Here is a 27676-nt window from a genome sequence, read left to right on the forward strand (position 1 = left end):
TAAAGTGCCAACCAATTAGCTTCTGTAATTTCAAAGTCAGTGCTTGAAATATTTATAAGAAGCTGAATGGTTTATACTTTAGGTCTCTTTCTACATCGTCTCTCTTCAAGGTTTGATACATCTCCCCTCACAAATACCATAATAGGGGCCTGTCACAGATCAGACTGGTAGAGTGACATTTAATTAGAGGCGAAAATGTGATTTTTCAAATTTTAGGCAAAAAACGTCCGAAATCGCACTTTTCCTCAAATTTGCATATTTAATGAATGCGAAAAATGGCAAAAAACGCGTAATTGCACATTCTGAAAGTGCGATTTTGTCTCGCCGGAACTCGCATCCAGATGTTTTCCCATTGAAAAGTATACAATTTGCATATTTAATGAGATGCGAATTCAGGAAAATGGGGGAAATTTACTAAGATGTGTATTCTATGTCACATGTGATGTTGCAATGGGCAACCAATCAGGATCTACTTCTCATTTATTTAGCACCCTTTAGAATATAGTAGACAGGATCTGATTGGTTGCCCATAGCAACATCACATGTGAAGTAGAATACACATCTTAGTAAATTTCCCCCAATGTGTCTAAAAATTGCCACACATGCAGACCAGGTTCTGATAGGCAAATTGGCCAGAACCCTGCACAGATCATTGAGATCTGTGCATGGTCCTGTCTTAAAAAATGTGTAAAAGTTTTTTTTTTTTTTTTTAAATGGCATGGGATCCACCCTCCTGAGCATAACCAGCCCTGGGCTCATTGGGCCGGACCTGATTCCAAAAATATGGGGGACAAAAAGCATAGGGGTCCCCCGTATTTCTGAAACCAGCCCCGGACTCTTGGACCGGTCCTGGTTCCAAAAATACGGGGGACAAAAAGGTACTCTTTACCTAGAAGGGCGGCCATCGCAGGCATCGCATGTACCAAAAAATCGCATGCGATGCGACCGACGTGATTACCGCAATTTCCCATAGGGAACAATGGTAAATGTCCCAATTGACCCGATTTTCCATAGGGAACAATGTTAAAAGGCCCACAGAGGCCAAATAGCCACCCTGAAGTGTGAAATGGCCCCCCCAATTGTTAACGCCACCCCACGATCAACGTCAACCCGAAGCGTGGCGAGCGCAGCGAGCCCGCGAGGGGCGTTGGTACGCGTCCTATGACCTTTTCATACCCCCACTATCCACGTCGGCGTGGAGTTGAGAATAGAAAGTGTGGCGAGCGCAGAGAGCCACCGAGCCCCGCAAGGGGACGCGGACAACTGTGAAGCCCGCGAGGGGACGCGTATACCTGTGAAGGTGTCCGCGTCCCCTCGCGGGGCTCGCTGCGCTCGCCACACTTTCTATTCTCAACTCCACGCCGACGTGGATAGTGGGGGTATGAAAAGGTCGTAGGACGCGTACCACCGCCTCTTGCGGGCTCGCTGCGCTCGCCACGCTTCGGGTTGATGTTGATCGTGGGGTGGCGTTAATAATTGGGGGGGCCATTTCACACTTCAGGGTGCCTATTTGGCCTCTGTGGGCCATTTAACATTGTTCCCTATGGAAAATCGGGTCAATTGGGACATTTAACATTGTTCCCTATGGGAAATCACGGTAATCGCGTCGGTCGCAGCGCATGCTATTTTTTGTTCGCATGCGATGCGACCGACGCAATTTTTTTTCCTTACGACGCCCAAGATCAAAATCGTGGGCGCCCTTCTAGGTAAAGAGTACCGACAAAAATTCTGGGGGTCCACCATATTTTGAAACCAGCACCAGGCTCCAACAGCCCGCGGTGACATGTCACAGCCAGGGGACACTTTTTACATAAGGTCCCCTGGCCGAAACATGAGCACCGTGGCTGGTCAGCCTTGGATGGGGTACCTACTACCTACTAAATAAACGTACTACTGCTACTACCTGGAGGAGTGGGGACCCCCCAATAAAGGGGTCCCCCCCAGACTTCACCCGTCCAGGGCTGAAGCTCGGGGCTGTCACCAGCGTCCGTGGGCTGTGGACGCGGGCCTGATAGGGTTAAATCAGTCATTCCTAACATTGCTCTATGCAAGTAAACTACAAGTGCCAGCAGACCTCCCCCGCATGTTGGGACTTGGAGAACCACAAGTCCCAGCATGCGGGGCATTAATGGGCCCGCTGGGACTTGTAGTCCACCTGTAAAAATAATGTTAAAATAAAAGACACACACACACAGAAAAGTATAACTTTATTACACCCTCTCTGGCAATGCCCACCTCCACATCCCAAAAGCACCCCCACCACCGGACACAGGCTCCTGACATCCAACCCCACCATTTGCCAACACTGGAGCCCCATACCGTTCACTGCAGAAACTGTAAAAAGTAGGTCAAGAGCAGCGGGACGCCATGGTCGAACCAGGTGCGTTAGACACCCCCATTACACACCCAATAAGCAACCGGACTGTAGTTTACCCCACTCTCCATCCCCCCACCAGTACCCTTGGACAATTGCACAAAGAGAACACATCACCATTGAACCACCTACATTGAAGCAGAGATAAGATCTCTCACTTATCTTGTTACGATAGTCAATTATATTGTATTTCCATTTAATTGCACCCAATGAAAATTGGGTACTCTTTAACTAGAAGGGCGCCCATCGTGGTGATCGCGGGTACATTTATGTCTGGCCGCGACGCGACCGACGCGATGCCCGCGATTTCCCATTGAAACCCATGTTAAACATGGAAATCGCGTCGGTCGCGTCGCGGCCGTCCATAAATGTACCCGCGATGCCCGCGACGCGATGCACCCGATTTCCCATAGGAATCAATGTTAAATGGCCCGACCAACGCGATTTTACTGTTGAATGCCTCAATGGACCCGATTTGGCCATAGGAATCAATGTTAAATGGGCCACAGAGCCCAAATAGGCACAATTAACCCTTAAATGTCCCCCCAAATTTTTAACGCCACCCCACGATCCACGCCAACCCGAAGCGTGGCGAGCGCAGCGAGCCCGCGAGGGGCGGCGGTACGCGTCCTCCGACCTTTTCATGCCCTACTATCCACGTCAGCGTGGAGTTGAGAATAGAATAGTGTGGCGAGCGCAGCGAGCCCCGCGAGGGGACGCGGATACCTTCACAGTTATACGCGTCCCCTCGCGGGCTTCACAGGTGTCCGTGGCGACGCGTTTACCTGTGAAGCCCGCGAGGGGACGCGTTTACCTGTGAAGGTATCCGCGTCCGCTCGCCACGCTTCGGGCTCGGTGGCTCGCTGCACTCGCCACACTATTCTATTCTCAACTCCACGCCGACGTGGATAGTAGGGCATGAAAAGGTCGGAGGACGCGTACCGCCGCCCCTCGCGGGCTCGCTGCGCTCGCCACGCTTCGGGTTGGCGTGGATCGTGGGGTGGCGTTAAAAATTTGGGGGGACATTTAAGGGTTAATTGTGCCTATTTGGGCTCTGTAGACCATTTAACATTGATTCCTATGGCCAAATCGCGGGCATTGAGGCATTTTACATGAAAATCGCGCTCAATCAGCCTTTTTAACATTGTTCCCTATGGGAAAATCGGGGTCATCGCGGGTAGCAGATTTTTATGTACCCGCGATTTACCCGCGATGCCCGCGATGCCCGCGATGCCCGCGATTTTTACCCCCGACGCCCGCGATTTCAATCGCTGGCGCCCATCTAGGTAAAGAGTACCGAAAATTGTGCAACCAAATTGTACCCTGTGCATTGTTTCATTTATGCACGATTGTGTATTGTTTATTAAGTAAACCTTGTATCCTATTTAATTGTACCCAATCAAATTGTACAACCAAATTGTCTAATTTATGCACAACTGTGTATTGTTTTATTAAGTAAACCTTTTTTTTACCCATTATGCCGCATTGTTGATTGATATTCACACACAACCACAAAGGAGCCAAGCCCAGCACTATCCAATTGTTTGCTCATATTAACCAACACCATTGGACCAGTCTCACAAGTGCAGCCGCAACCTCTGTACAATATAATCGTTGGGTGCTGGATAGTTACAGTTCTTTTCAAAGGATACAGAGGAGAAAACGAGTTCAAGTTTGGAAAAAACACAAAAGAGTTTAAAAGATGACTTAATGTATTGGTTGAGAATATTTTTGTAACTCTTTGAATGTCCTCAGAAGTAGGGGAATGAAAAGGTCGGAGGACGCGCACCGCCGCCCCTCGCGGGCTCGCTGCGCTCGCCACGCTTCGGGTTGGCATCTATCGTGGGGTGGGGTTTACGTTGTAAAATTTGGGGGTCTAGGGAATATTTTACATTGAATCCAATGTAAAATCGGGTCCCAGGGACCCTATTCACATTTGATTCAATTAAAAAATCAACGCAATTTTTCCGACACGACCACCCCGATGGAAATCGGTGTGGCCGTGCTAGGAAACAAGTACCAACACTTTAAACATTAATAATTAATATACTAAACAGAGGATATTTATTTATCTTTTTGGAAACTGAGTGTCTCTCATCCACTACGAGTTCCTGGAAAGAGTTAGGGGTCCATTTGAAACCATTAATTTCACATCCTTTTTGCATTATTTTAGTATCACTGGCATATATTAAAGGCTTTTGGAGCAGTTTTTGTGATTTTTATTTTTAATTAAACAGATAGCATTTATTTTTAGTAAACAGATCACATTTCCCTTAATCATAATAGGAAATGCGATCTGGACAAATTTACTAAAAATGAAAAAAAAAAAAAATAAATGAAAAAAAAAAAATTGCAGTTTGCCCTGTGATAATAAACTTCATTGGCAAATTCACAGGGCACACATGCAAATCCGGAGTGATCAGCTATGTGTGTAGACATACAGGCTAATCGCTATGTAAAAAAATATACAGTACTTGTGTAGTAGGTTCACGGTGGCACTGGGATCGCATCACATGCAATCTCATGCGATTAGCGTGCGATGCAATGCTACTTGTGCAGTTTTATGGTGCCCCTGCCCGCGGAGCACATCACACACAAATCACATGAGATTTGATCTCATGCGATGCAATGTGATTTAGCACACGCCCACTATTACTTAGCACACCCCCACTATCGACGTCACCCCAAATTGTGGGGAGCGCAGTGAGCTCCATGAAGGGACGCGGTAAGCGCCCTCCTGACCTGTTCATACCCCCACTATACAAGTCGGCATGGAGTTGATTTTATAGTGTGGCGAGCACAGCAAGCCACCGAGCCTGAAGCGTGGCAAGCGGCTGCCCAAAACGAGCCTGAAGCGTGGCGAGGGGATGCGGATTACTTGACATTTATTCCGCGTCCCCTCACTGCGCTCGCTACACTTTATAAAATCAACTCCAAGCTGATGTGGATAGTGGGGGTATGAACAGGTCGGGAGGACATGTACCGCGTCCCCTCACGAGGCTCGCTGCACTCGCCACGCTTCAGGGTGACGTGGATAGTGGGGATGTGCTAAACGTGGATAGTGGGGGTGTGCTAAATCGCATTGCATTTTATGTGATCACATGCGATCTGCGTGTGGTGCGATGCAATCCGAGGGGAGGGGCACCGTGAAACTGTACAAGTACCATCCCATTGCACGCAAATCGCATGCAAAGCAATGCGATCCCAGTGCCGCCATGAAACTACACAAGTACCAAATATACAGATGGAGCCGGCCTCATGCTTGCAGGGGCTGGCAATTCTATCGCCAGCTGCCAGGCCCCGACAGCCATCGGAAGGGGCGCGCACGCACAAGTCGCTTGTGTGCCCCGTTCCGACGGAGCTCCCCGTCGCCTCCCTGGTCCCCATCGCCGATCCCCACCACTGCTCCGAACCCCCCTAACCCTGCCTGTCTCCCTGAAGTGGAGACAGGCAGGGTCACGCTGCCCAGCAGTTGAGTGACTGGGACGCGCGTGCGTGTGAGACACATGCACATCCCAGTCTGATGGAGTCCCTGGGGACATTCTGGCGAGTGCCGGCAATGGAAGAGAGGGGCTCCATCTGTATATATATATATAAAAATAATACCTCCACAGGGTCCAGCCACATCAATACAGGGATACATCAATTATAATATTGCATTGCAAGTTGGTCTGATATTTTCACAGCACAAATACATCTTAGGGTGAGTACACACGGGTGCAATTCATGTAAAATCGCTGGGAATATGGTCGCTGAGCGACCATATTGCCAGTGATTTGGAGCGCAGCTGTCGATAAATCGCCAGCTGCGTGCTCCGGTGTGCACTGCCTAATGGTCGCTGGTCGCAGGAGCATGCTCCTGCGACCAGCGGCTTTCCCCGGCGATCGCTGTGCCGGGAGGTCAGCACCAGGGAGATCAGCGTTGATCTCCCCAGCCCCGTGCCGCTGCTCCCTCCCTCCTCCCATCAAAGTGACAGCAGCAGCGCCCCCTGCAAGGTTCAAGTACAGATAAGAGTAATAGCATAATAATAAGAACACACATAATAAGATAAAATCCAAACAATATAACTCAAGAATCTAGGAACATGCAGGTCTTCTTCAGACCATGACAGTTGTGCATTCTAATTGCAGCCGGAAGGAAAGATCTGCGATATCTCTCCGTTGAGCATCGAGGGTGAAGCAACCTATCACTGAAAGTGCTACACAGATCCTTCAAAACGTTTTTGAGTGGGTGTGAAGCATTATCCAATAATGATGTCATCTTGCTGATCATTCTCCTCTCACCCACAATCTCTACAGAATCCAAAGGCATTCCTAGGACAGAACTGGCCTTCCTTACCAGTCTGTTTAGTCTCTTATTGTCGGCTGTTGAAACACTGCTGCCCCAGCAGGCCACTGCGTAGAATATGGCCGATGCCACTACACAGTTGAAGAAGGTCTTCAGGAGCACTCCCTCCACTCCAAAGGACCTCAGTCTCCTCAGCAGATAAAGTCTACTCTGCCCCTTCCTACACAGAGCAGCGGAATTATCAGACCAGTCAAATTTATTGTTAAGGTGAAAACCTAGGTACAGTACTTGTAAGTTCTTACGATCTCAATATCCATTCCCTGAATGATCACAGGAGTTGGGGGGTATGCTGACCTTTCCTGAAATCAACTACCAGCTCCCTAGTTTTCCTTGTGTTAAGTTGAAGATGGTTCTCCACACACCAAGTAGCAAAGTTCTGCACAAGTTCTCTGTACTCCCTATCGTCCCTATAGGATGCGGATAGTGATAAATTTGGCAACTAAATCTTTGATATAAACTTGTAACTATGCAAACTATGTTTTTTTTTTTTAAATTACAGTAAATAACTGATCACTGTGGTCTATAATAAATAATTATTTCAAATTCACGTTCAAGCTGAAAGATAACGATAAATAAGTTAGCTGTAAAATATATACACATTACAATAACATCTGGTGTAAATTCCCCTTTATACTTTTTAGGCCAAGCATGCAAATCACCTCAAGTAATTCGTTTGATGAGTCCCTTAGAGTTTGTGCACATTGAGCAAATATTGATGAGATCACTTTTATAATAAGTTGCTCAGGTTACATAGATAGAATAATTTATCCAATTCATTCATAAGTTTTATTCCTAGGAAATACAGAACATTAGAGCCATTATACAGTATGTTCGCCTTAAGGGGTTGTCTTTCAGGCATAAATCTCCTCTCTCCCTTGGACTATACTACTCTGTTTTGCTAACGTCCCTTAGATACTGCCAGAGCCTGATTAAGGATTTCCGTCACCCTAGACTTTTGCAGAAGTGCCCCCTTCCCCACCAACATTTTATTGCTCATATTCATCTACAACGTTGTAACAGCATATTGCCTTTACCGCCCTAGCAGTGTTGGCAAAGGTGGCCATGGCATCAATCACAGTCTTGGTGGTGGATACAGCCATGGCTCTCATGGAATTTCCTCTTCCCGGCGTCCCTGCCTTGGTAACACAGCTCCATTCATATTGTTACTTACTGCACTAGCAGTGCTGGCAATGGCGGAAGTGGCATCAATCACAGCCTTGGTGATGGAGCCACAGCTCTCATGGGATCTCCTTTTCCTGGCAACCCTGCCTCTGTGAAGCCAGCAATCCCAGTAGGCAAAGCTGATCACAGTTCCCGGGTGCGATCTCAGAAGACCTTGCTTTGACCCAACTCCAGTTTTACCAATAAGCTTTTCCATCCTAGCGAAATCTGTTGTGCTAGCACTGCATTGACTCCCCCCCCCCCCCCCCCCCCGAATCCAGCGCTCCAGGCTGCAGCCTAATCAGCCTATTGCTCAATCAGGACATGGATACTGCTGATAATTTATGCCCACCTGCCAGGAGTAGTGTCCATCTCTAATAAGCTTCATAGGGGTAAGTTCCACCCCTGACCTCCAGGGGTACCACTGAAAAGCCCACTGCTGCTTTCAGTACATTCAGCCACCGGCCCAGTACCAAAGGTGAACAGAGACCAGGGGACACCACTCAGCGCAGCTCTGCTTCCCTTCATTGTGGAACATCCGCCCCTAACAGTCAGTGTAGCTTCTTTTATAGCCTTCTTGCCCATAAGCCTTTTCTGCTGCCAGGGACCTCAAGGTGCTGACACCCGCTATCACCTATGTAAATGAAGAATTCAGCACAGTACACATCATACACACTTGCTTTAAAATAAAATACATGAACTGATTGTACGCACAGTGGGGTGGCACAGGAGCTGTGCAAAGTGCTGTGTGGGTGGAGACAGTGCCATGTTAATGTGTACGCCCATACAGTATTAGCCACAATGTCTCTGTAAATACATTTAAAAAAAAAATCGAAGCCTTTTGTGAGAAACTAAAAACAAACCTATTTCTATGTGAGATGTAGCTCCTATCCCATTGTTCATCTAGCCCTGCTTCAAGTCCTCCTTTGCTCTCAGCGTGTCTGATCTTTATTATCATATATATATATATATATATATAGTGGGTCCAGAGGGTGGCCGGCACTCCATGCAGCAGCAAAAAGACGATTCGGGTGCCCTCCCAGGAGAGGGGGATGAGACCCGCTCCAATATACAACAACACAGACGGGTGGCACTCCAGAAATAAGTACAGTAGTCAAACGATCATGTGATCCAACGTTTCAAATGTTATTACAACACCCTGATGAAAAATGTTGTAATAACATTTGAAACGTTGGATCACATGATCGTTTGACTACTGTACTTATTTCTGGAGTGCCACCCGTCTGTGTTGTTGTATCTCTTATATATTTAGCCAGATCTGTCACTCAACCCCTGTGGAGAACGTTCCTGTGTAGGACAGTTTCACTTTCATGTGTCTGACGTTCCACCCCCTTGACATCACCTCCCCCCACCCAGCCAGGGCTACAGTACACGCCCACCCTCCACCATTACTCCACAGCCACCATCCACCATTACTCCTGCACATCCCTACCCTCTGCCAGGACCCCCGCGACCCCCCTCCCGCGATTCGCGGGACCCCCCGCGACCCCCCCCTCCCGCGATTTGCGGGACCCCCCCGCGATTCGCGGGACCCCCGCGACCCCCCCTCCCGCGAATCGCGGGACCCCCGCGACCCCCCTCCCGCGATTCGCGGGACCCCCGCGACCCCCCCTCCCGCGATTCGCGGGACCCCCGTGACCCCCCCTCCCGCCATTCGCAGGACCCCCCGTGACCCCCCCTCCCACGAATCGCGGGACCCCCGCGACCCCCCCCTCCCGCGAATTGCGGGACCCCCGCGACCCCCCTCCCGTGATTCGCGGGACCCCCGCGACCCCCGCGACCCCCCCTCCCGCGATTCGTGGGACCCCCGCGACCCCCCCTCCCGCGATTCGCGGGACCCCCGTGACCCCCCCTCCCGCCATTCGCAGGACCCCGCACCCCCCCTCCCGCCATTCGCGGGATCCCCGCTTTCCACCCTCCCGCGAGTCGCGGGACCCCCCCTCCCGTGATTCGCGGGACCCCCGCGAACCCCCCGTCCCGCGATTCGCGGGACCCCCGCGACCACCACGGTATCCGGACTATTGTTAGACAGCACTTACATCGACAGCCATTACATCGACACCATTAGTTCGACACCTCAATAGGTCGACATGGTTTTAGGTCGACATACCATTAGGTCGACATGTTATTATGTCGACAGCTCATTAGGTCGACAGCTCATTAGGTCGACATGTTTGTAGGTCGACACTGCCATTAGGTGTCTATGTCGACAGTCAAAAGGTCGACATGGGTTTTTTCACTGTTTATTGAGCCGACATGTGCCGACAGGCGGCATTTCATGCCCTACTATCCACTAGGGCGTGGTGGGAGAATAAAATAGTGTGCCGAGCGCAGCGAGGCATCGTGCCTGAAGCATAGCGAGCGGCTGCGGTACACTTCAAACTGTGTCCATGTCGACATTTCGGCCAAAAAACAGTGAAAAAACCCATGTCAACCTTTTGACTGTCGACATAGACTCTGTCGACCTAATGGCAGTGTCGACCTAAAAACATGTCGACCTAATGAGCTGTCGACCTAATGAGCTGTCGACCTAATGGTGTCGATGTAATGGCTGTCTAATATCCGTCCCAGACCCGACCACCCCCTCCCGCGATTCGCTGGACCTCCGCAACCACCCGCGAAACGCGGGACCCCCGCGACCCTCCCGCAAATCGCGGGACCCCAGCGACCCCTCCCTCCCGCGAGCCCCCTCCCGCGATTCGCAGGACCCCTGCATCCTCCCCTCCCGCGAATTGCGGGACCCTGCGACCCCCCCTCCCGGCATTAAAAGGGCCCCCCGCGACCCCCCCTCCCGCGATTCATGGCACCCCCCCCTACTGCGATTCACGGAACCCCCCGTAGCGCCCCCCTTCCGCGATTTGCGGGCCCCCTCGGCACTTCTCGCGATTTGCGACCGCCCCCTAATTCACACATTCGGGGACCCCACCTCCCGCGATTCATGCCCCCCTCACGCAATTCACGGCACCCCCCACACCCCCCTTCCTGCGATTCGCAACCCCCCACGACCCCCCCTCCCGCGATTCACGAAACCTCCCGTAGCGCACCCCTCCCGCGATTTGCGGGCCCCCTCGGCACCTCTCGCGATTTGGACCCCCGCACCACCCCCCTGCGCCCACCCTCCCTTGATTCACACCCCCCTCCTGCGATTCGCAGCCCCCCCACGACCCCCGCCTCCTGCGATTCATGACCCCTCCCGTGATTCACGGACCCCCGCACCACCCCCCCTTGACTCACGGCACCCCACGCACCCCTCCCGCAATTCACGGACCTCCGCAACCCCCCCCTCCCGCAATTCACTAACCCCGACAACCCCCCTCCCGCAATTTGCGGACCCCCCTTCCCACGATTCAAGCCCCCACGCCCACGATTTGCGGACCCCCGCCCCCTCCCGCTAACCGCGGATCCCCACACACCACCCCCCCTCCCGCAATTTGCAGACCCCCCAGACCCCCTTCCGGCAATTCCACCCCCCAGCGGACCACCGCGGCCCCCGCATTTCACGTACCCCCGTGACAATGGGGGATCCTGTACCACCACAAGCAGGTACCGCCCCTAGGTGGGAAATCCGGCCCTGGCTGCCGCACTGCAGGTTTCCCCACTGCCCTCTGCACCAGCGCCACAACTTTTATCAATGTCTTGCCCACATACCACTATTATACAGCCTCCTTCTCTCATGCACGCTCACTCCCTCCCAGTGGGAGGAGACGCTCACCCACTGCCGGGAGCTGCATACTGTCCCCCACCCTCCTCCAGTTCTAGGGATGCCCATCGACCATCAATGATTTTCAAATAATCGATGGTTTATGGCCGATGTTGAATACTTTTGCCATCAATGTGGGAGGACACTGCCCTGCCTCCTGTTCTTCTGCCCCGTAACTTCCGCCAGTGGAGACCTGCTCACCCTGTGTTGCCCACATTCCCCTATCATGCTTTACCGGCCAGCCTCCTGCTCTCATGCACCCTAACTCCCACCCAGTCGGAGGAGACACTGACTCCTGTATTTTTGTGCTGCCACGCTGGACCCTCACCCACTGGCAGAAGCTGCACAGTGTCCACCACCCTCTTTAGTCCCCCGTATGCCCACACACCCCTATCACTACCCAGCTTCCTGCTCTCCTGAACCGTAACTTCCACCACTGGGTAATCGCTGACGCTGTGTTGCCCACATACCCCTATCATGCCTCATATCCCAGCCTCCTGCTCTCATGCACCCTAACTCCCACCCAGTAGGAGGAGACACTGACTCAGGGCCACCGTCCGGTACTCCTGTGCTGCCACACTGGACCCTCACCCACTGGCAGAAGCTGCACATTGTCCACCACCCTCTTTAGTCCCCCGTATGCCCACACACCCCTATCACTACCCAGCTTCCTGCTCTCCTGAACCGTAACTTCCACCACTGGGTAATCGCTGACGCTGTGTTGCCCACATACCCCTATCATGCCTCATATCCCAGCCTCCTGCTCTCATGCACCCTAACTCCCACCCAGTAGGAGGAGACACTGACTCAGGGCCACCGTCCGGTACTCCTGTGCTGCCACGCTGGACCCTCACCCACTGCCAGAAGCTGCAATACAGGGCATCTTTCATACAATTCTAACCATATTTCTCACAATACAAATGTTCACAAATTAAGGGGCGTAGCCCCTTACGCCGGTGTGAAGAGCGCCCGTAGGGCGCGATGAATCACCTAGTATATATATATATATATATATATATATATATATATATATATATATATATATTGTCAGTAGGATAGGAAATTTGAGCTGTTTCCTCGCTGCCTACACCCTCCCTCAACCCTCTCCAATGCTGGATTGAAGATGGCGGCAGGAGCAGGGACTTATATCAAGTTTGGATCTCGTGAGAATCTGACGCAGGATGATGACGTTTGTAAATTGTTACACCCTGAATAATATACACATGCAGGAGCCTGAGAACATAACTGAATTTACCATCACCAAAGTTAAAATTATTTATAAGTGAATTAATTCACTCAGTACAAATGATCACTATCCCCCATTCATACACTTATGAATATCTAATCAGTAGAATTAATTTTTGAGGAGATGGAGATGATCATAACTAAATAAGCATAGAATTATTACCAACTTAAGATATCGATTCAGAGGTGTTATAGGTATGATGATTATCCCTCAATCACTACCAATTATAATTTTAAAGTCACCATAGAAAGCTATCTATATCCTGTTGCAGTGACCCTACAATATATTAGTTGTATTATAACAATACTATAGGTAACTAAACCCCCCCTCCCCCGCAGAATACATGTGTAGTCATTATTATATACAGATGGAGCCCCTCTGATTCACTGCCTGCGCTCAACAGAACGTCCCTGCTGGCGAGCACTGGTGGAGAGGGGCTCCATCAGACTGGGATGCGCGAGCATCTCACACACACGCGTGTACCAGTCACTCGGCGGCTGGGCGGTGTGACCCTGCATGTCTCTACTTCAGGGAGACAGGCAGGTTTAGGGGGGGTTTGGGGCAGCGGTGGGGACCGGCGATGGGAACCGGGGAGGCGGCGGACAGTGGCGGGGAGCTCCGTTGGAACAGGGCTCCATCTGTATATAATAATGACAACACATGAATTTTGCAGGGGGGGGGGTGTTTAGTTACCTTCAGACGGCTGGCGGGGGCTGGCGATGGAATCTCCAGCTCCTGCAAGCATGACAAGCGCTCCGTCTGTTGACCTTGTAAATGTTGACTTCATGATTGCATTCCTGTAGGTTCTAATTCCTTTTGTGTCTTAATTTTGAGTTATTATAACAACACTTATGGTGTGTTTGAATATTTAATAATCATATAATTATTTAATAATTATAGTACTTAAAAATGAAGACACCAGTGTATTGGAGTTAGTAAATTGCGTAGAAGCAGAAGCAAATAGACATTTTTGTTTATGCCAATACTTAAAAATGGCTTCCAACCCAACTTAGTGTCAATCAGATTTTATTTGTGAAAAAATAATGTTCCTTGCTGTTTAAAGTGACTGCTTAAGCACTGCTGTTTTGAATAAGTAGTTGTGTCATTCAAAAATTTCTAACCAATTGGACACCGTTATAATGAGCATTATTGCAGTCATCACGATCAAAGCTACAGTAAGTTAGCTTACACTTGCTTTCTGTACTTTCGTAACTGCCACTGTATTCACATTCATTCCTACTGCTGACGATTACACGCCCATTCTTGCCCAGTCTCAGCCCCATAGTCAAAGATAGAGGCAAGTCAGATATTGGTAAAAAAAAGACGTTAGTTGAGAAAAGACGCACTTGCTTAGTGTGACAAATCATAATTTCACCATGAAAAAGGTTCAAATCATACTTGTTTCTAACTGGGAGAAGTCAGAGAGAAGAAACATGAAAGCTTTGATGGGAATGGGATCAGGCTAAATGCACCATTGGGCCCTGCCCCTAGTGGGCAAACTGACGTGATTGGCTGAAATCTGCATTGGGGTGGGGCTAAATGATGCAATTACCATTAATTACATAATGAAGCCCTTTTGCTCCACAGAGCATGCAGAGGTGTTGTAATTGTCTTTGCATTCTGTACACTTAACTAGGATGTGGGCAGAATGTGGGAGGGGTGCCCACTCTTCCGGGAAAGGGGAGACTGCCCCAAAAATCATGTGTCTCCCACAGAAACTGGGAGAGTAAGAAATGATGGCTCAAATTGCAATTAAGACTAAGGCCAATGTACTAAGCCTCAAAAAGTGATCATTGTAAAACGGAATATGCTGCGCTATATAACAAACGGTAAATAAATAAATAAAATGGTGTGACAACGTGCCAGCCAATCAGCTTCTGTCATATCACAGTGTGTGATTGGAAATGCCAGTTAGGAGCCAATTTGTTGGGTGGTTTATGACTCTAAATTTTATAACTTTTTAAGCTTAGTACATCTGGTCCTGACTCTAAATAAGGCCCCAAATAACCAAATATGTGCCAGATTTGTCAATGTCGCCCTTGTGTCACCAATCAGAACCAATGATGAAATCAAACGTATGACTGGAACTTTTTTATTTCGTACAGCTGGCAGCACAAACATGTGCCAATGCTTCTTATTGCAGAGCCAGGTCTCCATAGTGCCCATTCACTTCTGATCCGGAATGATTGGATTTTTACCACCCCAGATGGTTGTCCGACTGACAGTACACATACATACAACAATGACAGATTGAATCGTCCAACATCTCTACATTTATGGCCATTTTACCCTACAATTACTACAATTGGCTGAACACATGATTTCTTCCTTTCTATCATCATAGGTCTGCAATTGATTGCTGCCTGAGATTGCTTGGTTTAAAATGACATTGAATAAAGTAGGTGTAGTAGCAGTGGCGTAAATGATCCCGTTTTGTTCAGTGTAAGGTTAGATTTCTGTTGTGTATATTGTGCATCATCAGTTTTCGCTTTAACTTAAAAGTCATCACATCTGTCATGTTAGCAATCCTCCTCCCCCTCCCCTCCATCTGCTCCAGTCCCTGCCTCCCCTGAGTCTCAGTGCTTGTTTTATGTGTGTGTGTGTTATACAGGCTGATGGACTCTTCCATTCCTCGTATCACGGTGATGCCTGGATATACTATTACACTGGGATGATCGGCTTGGTTCTCAAGAGCTTGTGCACTTAATCTTATGCTGGTGATTTGCCCGGGCACAGCAGACGCTAAAGGACCTCTCTCTTTCTCAATGGCACATGAAGAATAAAAAGGTGGATTTTGCAGAATCGTGGAATTCATCATTCCTGAGATCTGGTAAGATGAATCAGAATCTATCTTATTGCACTGTACCCTCTGTATCTATTCATTCAGGTAATGAGACAACATATGCTCTGGTTAACCCCTTAAGCACAGAGCCTTGTGTCAGGAGTGTTTGGACGGAATTGTCTTTCACAGTTTACAGGAGTGAAAAATATCCTGCACTCTGTTACTGAGACAAGTGTTTCGGTAGAAGTATTTTGTACGGCATGGTTAATTCTGGCAGCGATGAGCTTAAATATTACTTAACCTCAATGGTCTGTTTAGATATTAAACAGCTTGCTACTGTATGTACAGTATACAACATTTACTATGACAGGGCAGAGGCAGAGGCAACTGATAATTAAAGTTCACCCCAGAAGATAAAAATAAAACTGAAGCTAATACGCTGATAGTCGCAGATTCTCTTATTTAAATTAGGTCAGTAGTATAAAATATTAATAACAGTTTTCCAGTGCGTGGGATGGTTGAACTAGGCTGTGGGAAAGAAAAGAGAGATTCCGGATTCATTCGTCAGTAACTGGAGACTGGGGGATTAAAATACAGTAATTAAAAAATGTTCTAATTTAAGGTTATTTTGTTCATTTAACACCTGGAGGGAATACATTTGAAGCAGTGTTTCTTGTTGCACATTAAAGGTATAGCATTATCTAGTCAGTTACCACCTACCCGATCTTGATGAATGTTCTCTTCATATTGTTCCAGGTAATACATTAATCAATACTCACAATGCAGCAAATGCTGGTTTTAGTTGCACTGTACATTTTATATTACTATAACCTTGTATATTCAGGGGCAGGATCTGGATTACACATGGCAACTTTCCGCTTAGGTTTACACAAAAAATATTCATTTGGTACATTTACACATACTTCTAAATACGATATATAGTAACAGTGCATAGTATATTAAAAGTATAGGTCCAACAAGGAAGTTAAAAACAGCCAAATGTAAAACATTAAAGCGTTATGAATATAGTTATACCAAAATACTATGTTTAATGTGAAAGTAGTAATAAGCTGCCCTGTTGTAGTGGTGCTGAGACACGAGAGCAGCCTACCACAAACCTGCACCTGCAACCACCAGCATCCTCTTCCTTGATGCCCTTCAGGCCTCAGTTTTTATTCTCTAGTCGATGACCCCACAAGCTTCATCCGTGACCTTAAGCTCTTACAGAATAAGAGCTAGGCCGCGATTGAAGTTCAGCAGCCAATAAAACATAAGAATGACAGCTAGACTGTACTTCTCCATCAGGTAAACTGTGCAAGCATTGCCAGTAGAACATCTTTGATCAAAGGAGAAACTGGGTTGGAAGGTCATCCTCGGCATTGCTTCTATAGACAACCTATAATCCCAATTCACAGCCCAAAACATTACCACGTTGGAAGTATCTTATCTCTTCCAAAGCCTAATTTCCACTCTCTCCAATCTGTTCTGACTAATACTCTACATAAGAACACACACAAAAACACACACACACACACAAACCCAGATTGTTATGTGTGTTTGTATAGTGTGGCCTATATACAGAGTTGAATATATTCTACGCATACTGTTATTTAGAAAGTAACTAGGCTTGAGGGGGAATTTGCTAAGATGGGTGTTCTATTTCACATGGGATGTTACTATTGGCAACCAATCAGATACTATCTATTATCTTCTAGAAGGTGCTAAATAAATAATAAGTAGAGTCTGATTGGTTGCCCATGTGGAATAGAACTCCCATCTTAGTAAATTTCCCCCTGAGACTCCTTAATTACAATAAAGGCTAGGAAACCAAATCACACACCTCACCGATAAACCAAAGAAATGGCCAAGGTGAGGGATTGCTTTAAAATAAAAATAATAAAAAGGTGGGTTAACACTAGTACAGTAAACGTGAATAAACATCTTATCTAATCAGTCTATTGCCAACAGGAAGAAAATGTCACAAATGTCCACACAGTCTGATGCTGCACTATCAGCGGCGGTACCTTTTCTGTCTGGAATGTCAACTTGATTATCTGATCCAGTAAATATACAATATGGGAAGCCATCCTATTGTATTTTTACTTCATCGGTGAATACTCTTCTGAGAAGTACCATGAGTTTTTTTCAGATAAACCTAATGCTTGGTTAGCAGGGCCGGCGCCACCACTAGGCAGCTCTAGGCATTTGCCTGGGGTGCCGGCCACTGGAGGGCGGCACTTTATAGCCTGGAAGCTGCAGCCACTGCAGCCTGCACCTCCCCGTGGAGCCAGGTGAGCGTTGCCTGCACCTCGCTTCCCCCCTTCAGACAGTGTCAGAGGCGACGTTCCCTAACCACGGGGGGTTTGTGGATGCAGGGCCTGATTGAGGGTGCCAGCCGCCCTAGGCTAATACAGAAGTGGTCGTTTCTGTAAAAATTCAGCTAAAAATCTTGAGGCTCCGGCCTGTACTCCATTCATATTGACACTTACCGCCCTAGCAGTGGTGCCATCGGCAGTATTGGCATCAATCACAGATTTGGTGGTGTAACTAGCTGTAGCTCTCACAAGATCTCTTCCTGGCGTCCCTGCCTCGGTGATGCCTGCAATCCCAGCAGACACCACTGCTCTCGCAGCTCCTGGGGGAGATCTCACGAGACCTTGCTGGGCTTTAACTCCAGCAGCACCAGGAAGCGCCCATCCCAGCACAATCTATTGTGCTTGCACTGTGCCCCCTAGGACCCAGCTCCCCCCACAGGACCTAGTGCCACTACAACTGTTGTGTCTTTGGACAAAATCGATGGCAGCCACACACACACACACACACACAGAACACTACATCTGAGTAACCACTCCCCTTTACCGCCCTACGAATTCCCACTGAAATCGGCACTCTGAGTCCAAACTTGCACTGCATTTGCTGAAGGCATACATTCGGATGCATGATGAGCTCAACTCAGACACATGTGAAACATTGGTTCACCTCTGAATCAGGCCCATTGTAGCAATGTTATCATGCATATTCAAGCTGCCCTTTTTCCAGCTCTCAGCGAAACATCCAATATTAAGTAAAAGACATATGCACCTCACTGGGCAGTGCTGATTTTGCTGATGACAAGTGTTTCTGAACAGCTTCTGATCTATAAGTCATAGACCTTATGCCATGACAGCCAGACATCTGACACCATGTAAAGAGGTCTGTGTGCAAATCACCATTGGACTCTTGAGAGCTGCAGAAGTGTGTCTTTAATACACACTGGAATCATGCTGAACTGGCTGTAGAGGCTCTTCCTGTATTATAAAGTGGCTGGTAATTATGTAACTTCTGCTCATCCACATACAGCATGCATCTAAAGGCTGATTGTATGCTGTCTGCAGAAGATGTTAAGTGCTGGCATGAGCTCCAGAACACAGGTGGTGGTATTTTGGCACCACCACAAAATTTGGTCATGGAACCATTAACATAGGAGAAAAGAAGATACCACTGAAATCTACAAAATAGGGACAGTATCCCCATACACACTAGGGCTTTCTGAGTGATATCTTATACTATATATTTTAATGTGTACACTCAATATTGTTAACGACTATTGATATAAGCTGAACATGCAGGTCACTTTCACTATATAGCCTAATAACTCGCATGTTCAGCGGGTTCCGATGATGTCACTGGCTGATATTGTGTACATGCGCAGCGGGACCCCCTGGGGCTCAGACTCTGAAGACCAGGGTTGGCACCACATCGCAAAGGACAGCTGTTATCGCAAGAGCTGTCCTTTGCATTAATAATCGCTTACGTTATGCATATGCGATTTATTATGGATGCAGTAGCCGGGGAAAGGCGATGAAGTGGGGCCACTGATGTTATAGCATCCTCCCCTTGGATATTTGGATAAAAAGTCCTTTATTCCTACATCACGTTTTGGTGTAATACCCCGTCATCAGGGACAGCACTCAGGGGTAGATTTATTAAGCTTGGTGAAGTGATAAAGTGTCTGGTTTTTATCACCGGCCAATCAGCTCCTACCTGTAATTTTTCAAACTAAGCCTGTAACTTCACAGTTAGGAGCTGATTGTCCAGTGATAAAAAACAGACACTTTATCACTTCACCGAGCTTAATAAATCTGCCCCTCATTGTCTGCTTTTGCACACTTTCTTCCATACACTGAAGTATAAATATACAAGTAATTACTTTCAGTACAGGCCTAGTCCTTCAGATGGTGATGGAGGACCCGCCAGTTAGGGTAGCTGTGGTATTTTTCCTTAAATAGCTATAGCAACAGCTATAGCAATCAAGTGTACTTATAAATAGGTATATTTGCTTATACTGTAAGTAAAGATGCCCCAATTCATAATTTGTATAGGAGGAAACAAGCTCAGAACTGTTATATGTCCTGATGAATGATACTGGGTTACATTTCTCTTTTTATCCGCAGCTGCAGTGTTTACACAAATTCCATTTAATAAATAAAGGTGCTGATGAGGTTATTCTGCAGGTTGCTCACATTCCCTGTGGGAACACAAATACTCCTTACTGCCTGGCTCCCTGTATGGCTAACAAGTCATTTTAAAAGGCATTATACCATACCTCCCAACATGACCCTCTCCGGGAGGGACACAATGATCTGTATCTGGACTTCCTTTTAATTTATGATTGCCATCACCTGTTTTAAACAGGTTAATGGATAAGAAAGGTGTTTCTCCACAGGTGATGGTAGTCATAAATTAAGAGGGAAGTCCAGAACAGATCATTGTGTCCCTCCTGGAGGTACTGTATATGCTTCTTATCACTGTGTTATACCTTCTGCTGAGGAAATGTAGTGAATGTGTCTAAGGAAATATCTGGGTATCTCACTATTCTGCACACATATGAGCAAGCAGCTTGTAGTGTTGTAATAGGACTAAAAATGGAGTTGAGGAGTTATGGGTTCCTGGTCACACCAATAACCACCTCAGCACTGTTCTGCGCCCTTACATCAGCCAATGGTCTGGGAGAGCAGCCATTTTATAACCTCACACTGTCCTAACTGTCCACCTCAGACAGTTGTAGCAGGTTTTATAAGCTTCTCTGTTATGTCACCTGCAGCTGGCTCACCAGTCCGCCTGCCCTCCCTCAGCATGTCCTGGGTTACACTCAGAGGCGGATTTAGACCTCATGGGGCCCCAGGCAACATCATGGTTTGGGCCCTCCAACAATCGACAGCACTACAATTTTGCTGCTGATTGCATGCAGCATCGATAGAGTACCTTGGCGTGTGCACAGTCTCCCTATTAATACTCAGCTGCGTGAACATCAGCATTGTCTACAAAACTGATTCAGGCTCTAGTAAAATGACTGACTGCTTTACTGTACAACATTTTTTATTCTATCAAAGAACATCAAAGGGACTTCGGGAGTGTGGACAGGTCTATGTGATGTCATGTTGCAGTCATGCAGTCTGGGAATGTATTGGATGGCCAGGATATCTTCTTTAAGGGGCCCCTTGGAATCTGCTGGGTCCTAGGCAAGTGCCTAGGTCGCATTATGGAAAATCTGCCTCTAGTTACACTGCACCAACACAGTAAATATAGAAACAATAAAATTAATTATGAAAATATATACATTATACATAATTGTATAAATATATTTAAATGTGTGTATGTATGTATAGATAGATACTGTAGATAAAATTTACTTGACCTGGAGCACTGCGGTGGCCGTAAGGATGTTTTGAGTGTGCCTGTCTCTCTGGATTGATATATATATATATATATATATATATATATATATATATATATATATGTCTCACATAGGACCCAGCATGGGTAGCTAACCTGGAGTCTGGGTGCCACACCTTTACTAACAATCTGGACTGGAATTTTGCATTGATCTGCCACCTCGATGGCTTGCATGAAGCATCATCACAAACATTTTCAAGATGAAACACCATCTGTTCTCAGCTGGAAATAGAGGTTATTACCATTACTCAATACTTAACAAAGGGATTCCTTGGAGATTATACATTTCTCCATTTCTAAGCTTGTGTAATATTGTTGCCGCCATAGTGGCTATGGAACTGAACTGTATTCACAACTTATGATACCTATGATTTTTTTTATTGTTTGTCAAAAAAACGACACTGCCATCAGAACAGATCTCCTGGTGCACTTCCGATGATGACATTCATTTGTGCACATGCATGACCCTAGTTACTTACATACTGTATACAATATGTGCCGTCTGAAAAAAATATAACTTTGTGTACTGCAAACGTGAGACATGATTGGTTCGCACAACCTCGCTACTTGACTGCTGTCATGGCCACTATACGTTTTTGGAGATGGCGCATGGGGCTGGATGAGATCCTATGTGTGCATTGCTGATCAGAAATATGTTAACACTTGGAAATACATTTACACTGATTTCTGTCAGTGCAGCAACTTATATATTCTTCAACCTTTGCATTTTCCCAAGAGCAATCAATTCTCTAAACATTGACATCACCGTGCGGCTCTTTTACACTGAATTATTTATTACGCATATACCAAAGTGGCTGTTCCGTCTGTTGTGAATGATGGAGCAGGTGTAATTCCATCCAATAAATAGAGCATACACATAGCAGGGCTCTATCTTAATGCATTTCATGTGTCAGTAATGGTTTCCTTGTTGCTTTTTATAGTTTACACATTTACATATTCCTGCTATTTTTTATGTTTTTTGTTTATCGGAATTGGGATTTTTTTTTAATCGAAAAAAAAAACACTCAACTCTACAGTTAGCTAACCCCTGAGATAATGATGCAGTTATATTCCAGGCAGGATTATAGTTTGTCCCTATGTATAGGAGACTGAGGGGTAGATGTATGAAGCAGTGATAAGGGAGGAGAAAAGTTCCTGGTACTTTATCACCGACCAATCAGCTCTTAACTGTCCCTTTTTTAACCCAGCCTGTAACTTAACAGTCAGGAGCTCATTGGCCGGTGAGAAAGTACCAGGCACTGTATCACTTCTCCTCCTTCAAACACTTACTCTACCTGAAAGCTATGGGTATGTTGAGGCATAGAAACACTTCATGAAGTGGTACTTGAAAGGGTTGAGACATTAGGTGCATGATTTTATATATATATATATATATATATATATATATATATATATATATATATATATATACATATTAATATATAGCAATGTAATAACTCATAACAGTGCTTGCATTTGATTTGGGTAAAGCTTAATATGGTGAGAAAGTGTTTTGCAATGTTGGACTTTCAGACGCACTTCATAATATCAATTTGGAAGTTGTAGTGACACAAGTAGTGCCAGGCCGTTGGCTTAGATCCATGGAGGATTCATGGTGACACTTCATTCTGAATTTCCTGGATGTTATACAATTATTATTATTATTATTATTATTATTATAAGGGAAATTTACTAAATTGGTATAATTAATTAAATAAGCGGCTGCCTTTTCTGCCCCTTAAGATACTCAACAATTAGCAGCGGCTGCTACTTACATGTGACAGGTGGGATGCCACTACCCACCTACCTCACCCATGCCCCGGCACCAGCACAATGGATCCGGCAGATGTCGAGACTGGCATATGTGCAAACGCCACGCATGCGCACAACCCCAGCTCCTATGGATTGCACTGACTGCAGCCCATAGAAGCCGGATTGGGCTGCACGATAAGGCAGGGAGTGGATGCCAAATGTTTAATTATCATGGTCTGGAGGGTGGAAACACCTCTCAGTGGCCCAATGGGACTGCCTTGTGTGTCTGTGGCGGGCAGGCAGGACTTCAAGGAAATCATTGCTAGTCACAGTGAAGCCAGAGGGGGGCTTCTCAAAACGCCTGTACAGCAGCAGTCCTTAAGGCATTCAAACAGTACAGGTTTTAGGGATATACCTGCTTGTGCACAGATGGTATAGTCAAACTGACTGAGTAAAAAATGAAGTCACCTGTGCCTATGCATGGATATCAAAACTGTGTGGAATGGGTTTTACTCTGATTTACTTGGTTTTCAAATCGGGATCGTATTGGCTATCCAAAACATGTGACAGCCGATAGCCAATATCCGGATTTGAGAACTGAGTGAATCCGAGTAAAACCAAACCTGCACATCTTTAATTAAAACCTGGACTGTTTGGTGCCTTGAGGATCACATTTGGGAAGCATTTTCAGTACAAGGGTAAAGGCACCTCTTAAATGATCCTTTCATTTAGAAATTCACACAATGACATAAGCAGCTTATATACATGCAAGCCTTGTGTCTTTATAAAATGTAATTGAAGAAATTAAAATTCAATTAATGCAAAGTTAAACCCCAAAAAATTTGAGTTACTGAAATATTTCATTGGTATCCAACAATCTTTTGGTGTGTTCCCTTATGGTCAGATAAGCCAGGATTTCCAGTTAAACAAAAGAGAAAAATATGCCAAATCTTGGACTGTCCTGAAAAAAATGTTTCAGTTATTATTTGTGGCAGAGTGGCAATGTTGGTGCAATTGGCACCTGAAATGTATCTCAGCCTCTTCTCACCTGTACAGCAATAATGGGCTTTCTTTACTTGAACAGTACTCATTTAAACTAGCGCACCAGTGGAATAAAAGATGAGCTGAATTTACTAGGGATACAGTTAGTGTATCTTTACATTGAAATCATTAAAACCCACGGTGACATTAAATAATTATCTGTCTGAGAAAGTATCGGTCTGAGTATTGAATCCAATTTCTCTGATCTTAGACTCGATATCACTAATGAAATGATCAAATAGCTAATTTTACTTCCCCTGCTAATGTCCGCATGTAACATCCAATTACCCAAATGTCTCTGATCTTACAAGACAAATTAGTTTATCATCTACGGAACAGAGGAAAAACATAAGAACCATTAATTCATTGTTGTACCTTAACTGCTAAAGCTTATCAAAGAGCACTGTAACACAATCACAGTTCAGATAGAAAAACAATCCAGGTTTTCTATATATTTACAAAATACCATATATACTCGAGTATAAGCCTACTTTTTCAGAACATTTTTTATGCTGGAAAAAGCCCCCCTCGGCTTATACTCGAGTGATGGTCCCACTTGAGTCAATACGTTTTCCCAGTTTTTTGTTGTAAAATTAGGTGCCTCGGCTTATATTCGGGTCGACTTATACTCGAGTATATACGGTATATATATTACATACCCTCCAACATGACCCATTCCATTAGGTACAAAATGCTCTGTTCCTGGACTTTCCTGCCAGTGGCAGTTACAGATGTGAGCCTGCAGCACAGTCCAATATTCAAAAAGGGGAGCCACACCTAATGTCACCCCAAACATCACTGTCCTGGACTCACTGACAGTTGATGTGTCCTCCCTCTTTCAATATTGGACTGTGCTGGAGCCTCACCTCTGTAACTGCCACTGGCAGGGAAGTCCAGGAACAGAGCATTTTGTACCTAATGGAATGGGTCATGTTGGAGGGTATGTATATTATCACTTTTTGCAGCTTGATACATCTAGCTAGTCCCATATATCCTGCACGTTCACAAATCAGCAGTTTGGTTCCAACTGCTGAATTACATGTAACTACTGCAGTAGCCAGAAAAGGTGGTCCTCCTGCTGTATCTTTTATTTGCTCATAGGAAGCAGAATGTACTAAAACAAAAATGCAGTACATTTTTAAAATGCATTAATGCCCCTCCTGGCGGGGCTTCGCTGCAAGTGGTAGAAGTCTACGGGTGTTTCTTCGCAGCCCTGCTGTTTGAGGGATCCCATATGGATCCCTCCCAGCATGCCTTGCAGCCACCAGCTTCCCTGCGAATGCGTAGATGGACTTCCACATAAGAAATGAGTTGAAGAAGCTGGCTATGCCACTGATCTGTTGACAACTAACTGCGAAAATAGGACATATAGGCCCTTATTCTGGTTCACTCACAAAGGCAAATTCCTTCTTAGATGGACAAAACCCTGTGCAATGCAGGTGGGGCAGATGTAACATGTGCAGAGAGAATGAGATGTGGGTGGGGTTTTACTTCAAAGTGAGATCTATATTGCATTGTAAAAATAAAGCAGTCAGTGTTTTCCCTGCACAGAAACAAAATAACCCACATATATCTAACTCTCTCTGCACATGTTACATCTGCCCCCCCCCCCCCCCCCCCTGCAGTGCACATGGCTTTGTCCATTTGAGGAGTTTGCCTTTGTGAGTGAACATAAGGGCCATACCGTATGGTAAAAGGACCACTATTCTCTTTTATGTACGCGGCAGTTAATGAATATAAAACCAATTGCAGATTTCAAGGGAGTCACAAATGTTAGCTGAAATACATTTCAGACCACATTTTTTTTACATTAGAGGGTGGCACCTAAAATGAAATGTCAGACACAACCACAATACTAATGTGAGTATGATCCCATCTATGGAGTATCCTTGCATCTGCATCTGTTCAAGGCACTCTGGCAACTGTTTTCCCAGCTACAGTTTTCTTCATTAGTGTTGGGACTTCTGCCCACTTATTGCATCCAATTTCTGTTTGCAATGCCAACTCCTGCTGCACATGAGCCCAAACGTTGGTCCATGTATTCCCAAAAGATGGATCGGTACTGTGTGTTAGCGTGATAACTGCCCAATTGCCACCAAACCATGAATATTTCACCGAAAAAAATGATCCATCAATGGATGGCTTGGCCCGTCCGCTCTTTCAGTCTCTGTCCATTTATGTATTTGTGGTGTGGTTCATGTGCAGGCTGTGTGTGTCACAGCTCTGTTCTGTTTTGTATTGTCTTCCGACCAACAGGGAGCACAAGAGGTGTTGCTTTTCAAAGTCTGTTCTGTGGCCAGGTGTCAGGTGCTTTACTACTAATCAACATTATACTTTTCTCCTGACACCTGCCTATAAGTCTGCCCTATACCAGCATTCTTTGCAGGGTCCTTAATGTTTCATGTGCTGGGCTTGTGTTCTTGTGAGCTTATGTATATATGCACTTGCTAGATACCTAAATAACTTCTGACCAGGTTATTATCCATTGCTTATGTGTACAATCTCATACATCACAACTGTTCTGATTTTACTGGGACAGTCCCATTTTGTTTTTGTTTTTATTTGGGGGGGATGGAAAAAGAGGCCAGAGCAATCTCTACTTATAATAACCCATGTCAAATTGCTAGTTTGGTCAACGCAAGTTATTAGATATGGTTCCCAGGTTATTGCCTGGTTGACCATGTGGATGTGAAAGGGGTATTAGTGCTTCAGTATCTCTAAATTTTCTACAGATGGAGTTTGATTGATCCGCACTAAACCCAACTATTAGTATTGAAATTTCATTTATTTTTATAGAGATCCCCTTTGAATATATATTGGGGATGGTGCTCCCTGTCTCTAGTTGTACGTCAACCAATCAGAAAAAGAAAGAAAAGAAACAGACTTTTATATAAGAAAGAGACTTATATAACTTTTATTATATATCCCATAATTTTTTTTTATATGTGTGAGACAATAACGTTCAATATATGAAAAATTAGAAATAATTAAAAGACAGAAAGGTTGTCAAAAATGTGTGAGAAAAGTTATGAAAACTGTGATTAAGAATGATTTATATATCGTAAAGCCATGGTGTTGCGACTACTTCTGATTTTTAGGCTGGTATTGCCTTTATAATATATGGTGATATTAGTCAACTTTAATTATATGTTATCTGTGGTTCTTATACTGGGAAGCAAATATTAATATTAATTCAAGCTAAAAAAATGTTGCCAGTGGCATTCAGTAATACTTGTAGCCAAATCCTTCAGTCTGCCTGAGTCTGTTACATTTGTTGTTGTTTATTTACTAGATTGCTATACAAACCTGCATTGCCTGGTTTTCCTTCTGTTATAATAGAATAAATGTTACTGCATGTGTTTTACCATATTCTGTGACATTGTGCAGCCGCACCCATGAGGTTCATGACATTGTGAATCCTTTCTAATGTAGGGTACAAACCAGAACAATTTGTCCTCAATTCCCCCAATTTTAATACAATCTTGACCGATTGTATGTAAATTGGCCATGTTTTGGCATGTTTTAGATCCGATCCAG

At 45.8% G+C, this 27676-nt stretch overlaps 1 protein-coding gene across 3 annotated transcripts in view; it reads left to right on the forward strand.

Moving 5' to 3' along the window:
* The window catches only part of SV2B (synaptic vesicle glycoprotein 2B), a 124107-nt gene that overhangs the window by 42136 nt on the left and 54295 nt on the right, over window positions 1–27676 (forward strand). For 2 of the 3 annotated variants that reach the window (XM_083184231.1, XM_083184229.1), the window contains exon 2: window positions 15461–15679. The exons of the other annotated variant lie outside the window; for it this stretch is intronic. In XM_083184231.1, the coding sequence (XP_083040357.1) occupies window positions 15622–15679 (58 nt within the window). In that variant the 5' untranslated portion in view covers window positions 15461–15621. The remainder of the gene's footprint in view (window positions 1–15460; window positions 15680–27676) is intronic. 3 annotated transcript variants of the gene reach the window in all.

Source organism: Crinia signifera, chromosome 4, assembly GCF_055691185.1.
Source record: "Crinia signifera chromosome 4, ASM5569118v1, whole genome shotgun sequence".
Classification (NCBI taxonomy): domain Eukaryota; kingdom Metazoa; phylum Chordata; class Amphibia; order Anura; family Myobatrachidae; genus Crinia; species Crinia signifera.